The 9,744-nt window shown below is 44.9% G+C and overlaps 1 protein-coding gene across 1 annotated transcript in view; it reads left to right on the plus strand.

The window, feature by feature from the left end:
• crybg2 (crystallin beta-gamma domain containing 2) overlaps positions 1–9,508 on the plus strand; it is a 50,228-nt gene extending 40,720 nt beyond the window's left edge. Inside the window, exons 9-24 of the mRNA XM_030411954.1 lie at positions 1,185–1,410; positions 2,672–2,811; positions 2,946–3,072; positions 3,166–3,201; positions 3,299–3,438; positions 3,548–3,674; positions 5,085–5,251; positions 5,342–5,468; positions 5,570–5,602; positions 5,968–6,080; positions 6,818–6,947; positions 7,042–7,181; positions 7,302–7,425; positions 7,964–8,122; positions 8,220–8,379; positions 8,489–9,508. Coding sequence (XP_030267814.1) covers positions 1,185–1,410; positions 2,672–2,811; positions 2,946–3,072; positions 3,166–3,201; positions 3,299–3,438; positions 3,548–3,674; positions 5,085–5,251; positions 5,342–5,468; positions 5,570–5,602; positions 5,968–6,080; positions 6,818–6,947; positions 7,042–7,181; positions 7,302–7,425; positions 7,964–8,122; positions 8,220–8,379; positions 8,489–8,577 — 2,038 coding nt within the window. The 3' untranslated portion in view covers positions 8,578–9,508. The remainder of the gene's footprint in view (positions 1–1,184; positions 1,411–2,671; positions 2,812–2,945; positions 3,073–3,165; positions 3,202–3,298; positions 3,439–3,547; positions 3,675–5,084; positions 5,252–5,341; positions 5,469–5,569; positions 5,603–5,967; positions 6,081–6,817; positions 6,948–7,041; positions 7,182–7,301; positions 7,426–7,963; positions 8,123–8,219; positions 8,380–8,488) is intronic.
• Positions 9,509–9,744: the final 236 nt, after the last annotated feature.

The following is a 9,744-nucleotide window of genomic DNA, read 5'->3' on the forward strand; positions in this document are numbered from 1 at the left end:
CATTGCATTATGGGCTTAGATTTCGTGCATTTGTGAAGTCATCAAACTACAGACGTAAAACATGCACAGAGTGAATCTTCTCTACAGGCAGGTAGTTCAAAAGCACCTTTTAGATTTATGCCTTATAGTTTATGGCCTGAGGATCCAAGGCCACAAACTGGCTGTTACGGGGTCAATATTTCAGCTGTATAGCTCGGGGCAAGACCCAGACGTGCTCAACAAGTGATCGTGAAATCTTAAAACTTCTTAACCAGACAGGGAGCAAGTGGCGCGTTGCCAGGATTAGGCTTATGTGTATGTGTCGTCTGTCTAGCTGCTGCGTTAAGAACCGGTTGGAGGTGAGAGTGACCTTTGTTTAATGTCAGAGAGGTGGGAGCGCAGCATGTGACCTCACTCGTCTCTCCCCCTTAATTATAGCAGGGAACACATCATCCTCATGCCGCCACTCCGCCTATTTGGCACCACATTAAACGCGAGTCCTTCGAGGCTGATAGGATGACACCTTTCTTCCAAATGAGCCGTTATCACTGCATGCAGTCATGTACGTTAGCACCAAAACAAACCAGCTATTGATGCACCGTGAACCTGCGAATGCCTCCAATAGTTAACACACCCACACACACGCTTAAATACACACTTACCTCAAGTGTGGAATGTTTTATCAGACACAGCCAACAACAGAGTCGACCTGCAGTAACACCGACGGTGCTGCTCTGACCTGCGCTGCCAACGCCAGGCCGACACTTGTTTGGCTTGCTATAATAAAAAAAAAAGGGCGATCATACTGTCGGCGCATGCATCATACTCTGCACTGTGGCCCAAACCGCAGCTAATGCTCTCATTAAAGCGCTTGTATCCCATTGTCCCCCGGCCTTAAAATAGGATTTACTTTCTTTTATGTAGAGACTTTTCCTCGGCCGAGCAGCGCTGTGGTTCCGCGCAATATAAAGGCGCTCGTGTTTTACTTGAGATTAGCCACTGAAATATGAATCTAAAGCTTGGTGGCCACTTGTCATACAGGACCAACATACAACAACAACCTCCTGAGTGCACAGAGTTGATGATTGTTGGGTTTTAGTTCCACTTTTCACCTGTAAAGAGAAAGAAAGTGTTGTTTTTTTCCTTTTCTGAAAAGTTGAAATGACACATCCAACCGCATCAAACTGTCTTTTTCCCCATCCTAGATGGGTGCTGTACGAGAAACCGAACTTCAAGGGGGAGAAGATCGCCCTGGACGAGGGGGACATCGAGCTCACCTGCCCCTTCAACCCCCCGGAGGAGCAGCCGCAGAACGGCCAGAAGGAGGGCGAGGTGAAGGGCGCGGAGCAGAACGGAGAGGCGGCCGAGGGGCAGACGGAGGCCAAGCCGGCCAGGAGGTTCATCATCGGATCCATCCGGAGGGCCGTCAGGGTCAGTGCGGCTCGCTCTGTTGTCGTCGGGCGATGCTTAAAATAGCCGTCACGCACGCCCTCCTCTCTAGATCTGATATGATTCCGCCGCAATCAGATGTGATAAAGTTCAGCGGAAAGCCATCTTCTTATTATCTCCTTTCTTTGTAACATTGTTATCTGATCCTGAATGGCTTTGTACTGTACATTTCACATTTTAGGGTGTTTAGCAGACGCTTTTTTTCCAAGGTAACAAACAGTAATTCAAACATACATAAACTGTAAGGTGGTGGAGGTGCAAGGTGCCGACCAGCACATCAGGAGCAGTTCGGTTCAGTTTCTTGCCCAAGGACACTCAGACATGCAGACCAGGGGGAATTAAACCAGCAACCTTCTGATAACAAGGCGCTGACTCGACCCCTGAGCCACAGCTGCCAGTGCTGTAGCTGCTCAATGACTGCGTGCTCTTTAACTCAACAGCACCACCTAGTGTCACATATAGGAGCAACACTTGTTGCTCCGGCCTGTATGAAATGTCAGATATTTAGAGAAATCACCTGTTAAATAAAACTGAACTTTTTTTTTTTTTGAGGCATAGACACCTTTATTTGACAGTGGATAGATCACAAAGGGGAGAGAGATGGGGGGTGTGACATGCAGTACAGGTCCTCCAGCCGGATTCAAACCAGAGTCCACTGCATTTGTGGCATGCGCTCTAACCACTTGACTACCTGCGCGCTCTAGCATTTATTTTTGACACGTTTTGAACTGTATTTTCATGGTTTTGAAAATATTCCGCCGTCCACCATCATAGTTTTACTCCTGATGTAAACAAACTACATCCAGGTTGATACCAGCTCACTGTGGATACATTATATCGGTGGAAATGTCTGGGTTTTTTTTGTATTTTACAAATGGTGACACAAACTGATCCATCAGGGAGCTCTAACAGATGTGTCTTTCATTTGTAAAATGTCCATCCGATCATATTTATGACACAAAACATTGGTGTTAGCCTAAAGAACCCAGCCTTGGTTGAACTATGAGCCAACTATAAACAGCATTTGAGCTTTAACAGGCTCCCATAACCTCTTTTGAGTTCTGTTGGTGAGAAAATCCCTCAGATCCCGTTCGGATCATGATTTGCGTCTTTCACTCAGAAGATTTCCCCCTCAGGCGACTCACTGCACATGTTCGCTCTGTCCCCTCAGGACCGCAGCGTTACAACCAGTTATTTTCTCCATTACATAACACTAATGCTTTGCCCTCCTTCTTCCCCTCAGGACTACAGCGTCCCAGAAATCAGTCTGTTCCCGGAGGAGAACGCAGAGGGGAAGAAGGTCGTCTTCAGAGACACGTCTGACGACGCCAGGATCTTTGGCTTCCCCATCAAGGCAAACTCCATCATCATCAACGCTGGCCTGTGAGTACAAATGCGTGCTGGAATGGACATTACAGTGGAAAAAATTAATTTTGCTGACAATCTATTGACATTATGACTTTATTTCATCAGATCTGAAAATTGCTCTTCTTGTATTGATCTTCTCTCTTGCTCAGGTGGCTCGTCTACGCGCATCCCTTCTTCCAGGGCGTGCCGCGTGTCCTGGAGGTTGGCGGGTACTCCAACCCCGCCGCCTGGGGAGTGGAATCGCCCTACGTGGGATCGGTACATCCGCTCAAAGTCGTAAGTGGCGCTGTTGGAAGTACGTGCAAGCTTCGTTGTTCTCCGCTGATGGTTTGCAGTCAGCGATTCTAAATTCCTTTTTTTCGATCCTAGGGTGAACCGCGGGTGGAAAACACAAGTGAGCCAAAGGTATGGAAAATACTGCCGCCGTGATTAATTCGTTCAAAGTGTTGAGAGTGTGGAATGGATGATGACTGACCCCCTGATCGTCACTCTTTCTCCTCAGATGGTCGTTTTCGAAAAGCCCTACTTCAGCGGGAAATCCAGGACCATAAACTGCAGCATGAAAGACTTCATGACCAGGATGGACCTGACGCAGAAGGCCTTCATGCACAACATCGGCTCCCTGAAAGTCCTGGGAGGGATGTGAGTAGGACGATAAGGCCGATATCAAACAGCTCCCAGGCCAGAGCAATTGCAGAATAATCAGATATGCACATTTTTCTAACCCCTGCGCCTCTCCCTGCCGCTGCAGCTGGGTGGGCTACGAGAAGGAAAACTTCCGAGGCCATCAGTACCTGCTGGAGGAGGGAGAGTACCACGACTGGAGGGTGTGGGGAGGCTGCGATGCTGAGATGCGATCGGTTCGGGTGATACGAGCGGTGAGTTTGCAAGGAAAATTTCCCAGTAGGGGACTCAAGGATTATGGATTTAGACTGTGCAGTTATATTCTGAGCGAAAATCCTGGTCTCATTGTTTCACAATTCTGTCCACATAATGCATTTATTTATTTCAAAACACTGTAAATGTATAAAACCGCATATGCATTTTAATTAGCAGTGTTACTGTATTCTGTCGCCACAACATTTCTTTTCTGGCTTCCGTGTTTGCCAGTTGCTGCATTTTGAAAGCCAAATAATACTGTAACCAAATAACGCAGTTCAAGGTAATGACAACATTTTTAATTTTTTTTCCCAAAAGGTTTGCGTCAAAGTGTGGTTTTCATTACACTAAAATAAATCAATTGAGAACTCTTCCGTGCAGGTGTTTGCCCTCGAGGGGACTGCATGCGCTCATTTATAAACGGCGCTCACTGCTACTTCAAAAGATAGCGAACCACAATGTTCACTTTTAGAATAAGTGGGGGTGAAATTTCGACAGCGCTACCTTGACCGAACCAGCTGCGACGCTGTTGTTGTGAGGGCAGCGAGCCAGTTAATGAAACAACCCGTCTTGAACGCGAAGGCCCACGTAATATTAACCCACGCGTCATTATAGTCTTATCTAATCTAATAAGTTACTTTGCACTCCCATGAATGTCCCTTTGTAATGTTGATACTGAGAGTCACAGGCTGAAACTCGGCATGAAACAACTCGTGACCGCTTTAATGACTCAGGATCTGGTTTGAAAACAAACTGTAACGCGCAGCGATAAAAGACAATGGCCCCGTGTGAATGACAGTAATAATAATGACTTAATGACGACTCACTGATCAAATATTATGAGTCGAAAGCTATTACCCTACAATATAAACGCGTCATTTAAGTAACCAAAATCCAGAAGTTAAGATACAAACAAGATGAATTAATTTGAAAAATGATCAGTAAAGAAAAACCAGAAGATGAAAGTAAGTCTGACAAGAGATTTAGAGAAGGAGGAATCACTTTATGATTATTATTATATATTATTATGTCTAACGCAGTGTGTAGCAACCACATTATCTCAAACATACTGGGACAGTGCAGGAAAGTGCAGTTCATCTGATAAATTGCCGCTCCATTATCACCTTAAAAAAACACACAAATGTTAAATAAGTTGGCATGAACAACACTGGCGACCTACTTTCATATACAGTCAAAGATATTCGGCATATTCATGAAAAATTTTTAAATAATCATTTCAAATGCCATATTTAAAAGACCCAAACGTCACATAGTGATCCTCGAAAATGTAACTGTAACCAAATTTCAAATGTAATCTGGGCTGATTATAGTTACTTGTGTGTAATCTGACTCTGGAGCCCTGAGTGCGATTTTCAAATGAGTTAACCCATTTTTCTTGCTCTCTTCAGGACCTGACCGACCCGATGATGGTGATGTTCGAGCTGCCGGAGGAGGAGGAGGAGGAGCAGGGCATGCAGGGGGAGGAGAACACCTTCGAGGTGACGGAGGCCATTCCCGACGTGGAGCTGTTCGGCTACAAAACCTCCACGCGCTCCATCCACGTGCTCAACGGGGCGTAAGTTGACTTTCTTTACCGCTGTTGCTGCCACGCTGCCGATTGAGGCGTTTGCTATAATACGACAATTTTTCAATTTTCCCCTTCCAGATGGATCGCCTACTCCCATGTGGACTTCTCTGGGAGCCAGTACATCTTAGAGAAAGGCTTCTACAATAACTGCGCCGACTGGGGCTCTCAGGACAATCGTATCTGCTCGGTGCAGCCCATCCTGCTGGTGAGGAGCACTGGGAGGAAAGGGAAAACCAACTAATAAGCCAGATTGGAGCGATGTCATGATGCTACTCACATTTTTTTTTGTTTTTTTGTTTTTTTCAGGCTCAAAGTGAAAGCTCAAAGGCCAGGAATGAGGTGACTACATGTTCTTGGCATTCTCAGTTTCGTGTTGTAACTTCTTTTAGAATTGTTAGGCACAAGCTGGTTCATGTGCGCTTCTAGTTGCGGCGGAAAATGCGATAAAAGTTGGAGGCTGCGATACGCCTTTCATTTGTCCTCCACTTATTGAAATGTTGCATGTGAAATATTAGACAGTCGGGCACAGTAGAGGACTCAAAACTTGACCTTTGGACGGTTGAAAGCGACACAACCAAAGCGTTTTCTACAGGCAGAGACACATCGTGGGTGCAGCTTTAATGGCTATAATAAAAAAAAAAATTACAAGGAATGAGAGAATAAGGGAGTGTGTCCTCTGATCTCTTGTTTTCAATGTCTCTCAGGTGATATTGTACTCCGAGCCGGACTTCCAGGGCGAGTGTCACTACATCGACCGCAACCAGGACGCGGTGTCGGAGAAGCTGCTGACCAAGTCGTGCAGAGTGTCGGGGGGAAGGTGAGGAGCCCGGGAGCATTACAGATACAAGCTCTTTAACTCTGCGGCAGAAGCGGTCATTGGTATTTTTTTTTCGCTCATTGTGATGTCATTTCCTGGAGGATCTTCAAATGCTTCGTATCTCTAAAACATGTGTACAGGCTGATGTAAGTCAATAAACATTAGTTCTGTTTTTTCACCAATAAAAACACAAAACATATTGATCCAGAAAACAAAATTCACTAGAATCAAAACAACAAAATATATTCTAGAATTTGGCAAAAAAAAAAATCAAATATCACAATATTTGATTTTGATAATTAAGATCAATTTTACTCCTGATACACTGACAAAATATTAAAGCAAAGAGATTTTAGATAGATAATGTTCAATTATGTGGATATGATTAATTAGTGTGTAAAGGCAAGTATTAGAACAAGTAGAACAGTCTGAGAAGTTTACAAATGACATCAATTTATTGTAATTCAGTCTTTAAAACCATGACACGACAATACTTATGCCATGACGACAAGGCAAATCGAGGATGGTAGACAGTCTCATGTCACAATAACTATATAGTCTTGATATATACAATTATCCAAGGAGAAATTGGGGGGAAAGAAATGAAAAAAAAGCAAACCATGACGTGTAGTAGGGTGAACAAGATAAGTATGCATGTTGGTAAAATTCCAAGGGGCATTTTGAGATGAGAGCAAATAAATGAATAAAAAGTTCTATTTGATTTCTCTGTGTTCCAGCTGGGTGATCTACGAGCATAAACAGTACACCGGGAACCTGTACGTCCTCTCTGAAGGAGACTACCCCAATTTAACCAGCATGGGATGCCCGCCCACCTTCGCCATCCGTTCCATCAAGGCCGTGCCGATGGTGAGAAAAGCTCTCGCATTAAAAACGAAAGAAAGAAGCCACTCTGTATTCCCTCCCTCTGACTCTCTCTGAACCTCCGTCTCTCCCCGTCCAGACGTTCACAGTTCCCTCCATCTCTCTGTTCGGCCTCGAGTGTCTGGAGGGCAGAGAGATCACCATGGACACGGAGATCATCAACATGGTTGAGGAGGGCTTCAACAACCACATCCTGTCCCTCAGAGTCAACAGAGGCTGGTGAGTGTTGAGACAAGTTAAAAATAGCCTATTAAAACATCCCTCTGGTCATCTGTTACAAAGGAATAGTGATGGTCCAGCGACAAGTTCTACTCTCATTGTGTCTGTCTTCCGTTGCAGCTGGGTGATATGTGAGCACGGCAACTTCCGGGGGCGCCAGTTCCTCCTGGAACCAATAGAAATCACCAACTGGCTGAAGTTCAGCTCGCTACAGACCGTCGGCTCGTTGTTCCCGATCAGACAGGTTTGTTAAAAATGTGTTTTCACGAACTGTTTTCAAAATGAAAAATATACATCCTAGCTATCACAAGTAAAGTGTTATCACCTGACTGATATTAAAGGATAAGTTCACACACAAAAAAAGGAAAATATATTCATTATCAATAGAAAGTCTGTTGAATTGTCCTAGTCCGCAAAACATTTCTGGAGCTTTGCGGCAAAACAGCATAGCGGCATTCTCCTCGACAACTGAAGTAGATGGGGACTCCTTTTAAAATGCTCCCAGACATAAACAAAATGGCTCCACACAGCTCGCCCGGTTTTATCAAAGTCTCTGGAAGCTCCAAGATCCCAAATTGAAATGAAAATAAGCAATTTAAACCCTTTTTAAAGCAGAAATCTCCTGTAGCTTCTAGCTAAAGGCATCAGCGTGCGCCCAGCCTGAAATGGGCGTGCCAACTCCACATTGTAAATAATGGATGATCTTCTTAAAAGTCTTAATAAAAAAAAAAACAGCCAAAGATCTATGACCGTGTGACTAGAATCATTTCCTCCTCCTGCAGAAGCGCCGCTATTTCCGCATCAAGAACACAGAGAGGGGTCACTTCATGTCCATCCAGGGCGGCGTGGAGGAGATGAAATCGGGACGGGTGGTGGTGAGCCCGGAGGCGGAGCCCATGAGTGACATCTGGTACTATCAGGACGGCTTCATCAAGAACAAGGTAATGCAAGGTTAAAAGGGTCTAACATTTTCCGAGTCGTCCGACGGCGTCAACGCGGAGCTGGTCCAATCGTTCCTTCTGCATGTGTTCTCCGTAGCTGTCCCAAACGATGAGCCTTCAAGTGATGGGCAACGTCGAGCCGGGAGCCAAGGCCGTGTTGTGGTCAGAGACCCGGCAGCCTCTCCAGACCTGGACGACCCAGATGAGAGGCCTCATCACCAGCCTGACGTTCCCTGGCATGGTCCTGGACGTCAAAGGTATGATACTCGAGTAAATGTACTGGGGGGGGGCCACTGATATGACTTTTAATTTTTTTCTTTTAACTTTTTCTGCACGATCAACACATCTTATTTTCCTTTTCTTCAGGTGGCAAAACGTACGACAAGGACCACGTGGTGATTTTGCCGGAGAACGACGAGAGGCCGAGCCAGCAGTGGGCGATAGAGCTGCTGTGAGCGGCTCTGAACGCCTCTCCCTTCACTCAGCTTCTCCTCAGCGGTGCTTCAACAGCGCTTCTCTCGCCAGAATACTTCCTCAGCGCACCGCCACTGCCTTATGATGTCATTTATCCCAGTGCCTCCGACCCCGTGACTCATGTTCAAATCGTCGAGAGTGACGCACTAGCAGCGCACGAAAGAAGCTGCACCAGACAGTTGAGCGCTTTTGCAAAGTCAGACGATTGATTTTACCATGTGCGCAACGGCGACCGAAACGAAGCCAGCGAGTGCCTCGACCTGCTGCGGCGACCGGGTTCATCACAGGATTGCTGGAAAGCAAGAATTAAATGTATTGTTTGACGCAGAACCACTCATTTGTTTACGGTTCGACCTCTTTGACTTTCACTTTTTTTCTCCGACATTCCCATCCGTCATTAGTTTGAATATTCAAACCAGAGGCTCCTTGTTTGTACGTCGCAAATCCCCCGACTGTTGGAGCAAACCCGTAAAGTCGATGCCCTCATGTCTTTGTGTGCGATGGAGGAGCAGGTCAAGTTTTTATCCACAACGCTTTTTATACAGACAAGTGGACGAATGAAGCCAAACACACGTGTAGTGTGCAAAGTATGTTCTCTACGCTCTTATTTTTTAAGGTATTTTTTTATATATAAAGTGTGTCTCAGTGTTTGTTTTTGTGGGGAAATGTTGCATCCATGCACACGGCACGTCTCATTGCCATGAGATGGGCCGCGTGCGTGTCCAGTTACTCTCATCCTTGTTGTATTTTAATTTTCTTTTTTTGGTCATAACTCATATTGTTACAGAGAAATATATTTACCTGCTTTGGCTGTATGTTAATATTTGATGCTTAAGAATACCATGTGAACATGTTTATGTACGAGGGAGTGGTTCAAAGATATGAAATAAAATAAAAATAACAAAATAAAAACAACGCTTTTATGAAATTATTTTAAAAGAAACAGCACGAATATAACACACACAAAAAAAAAACACTATTCACCAACTTGCTACTAACAAACAACAGTCGAGCATCTTTAGTTATTACTTTCTAGAGGCAGCTTAACTTACATTAGAAGTTACATTGCACGTTCAGCTATTTTTCTCAACTTTTACGTAGCCCTGATCAGCCTTGATGACGTTTCTTCTCAGCGTATTCCAAGAAAA

The sequence above is a fragment of the Sparus aurata genome, chromosome 3 (genome assembly GCF_900880675.1).
Source record: "Sparus aurata chromosome 3, fSpaAur1.1, whole genome shotgun sequence".
NCBI classification, from domain to species: Eukaryota; Metazoa; Chordata; class Actinopteri; order Spariformes; family Sparidae; genus Sparus; species Sparus aurata.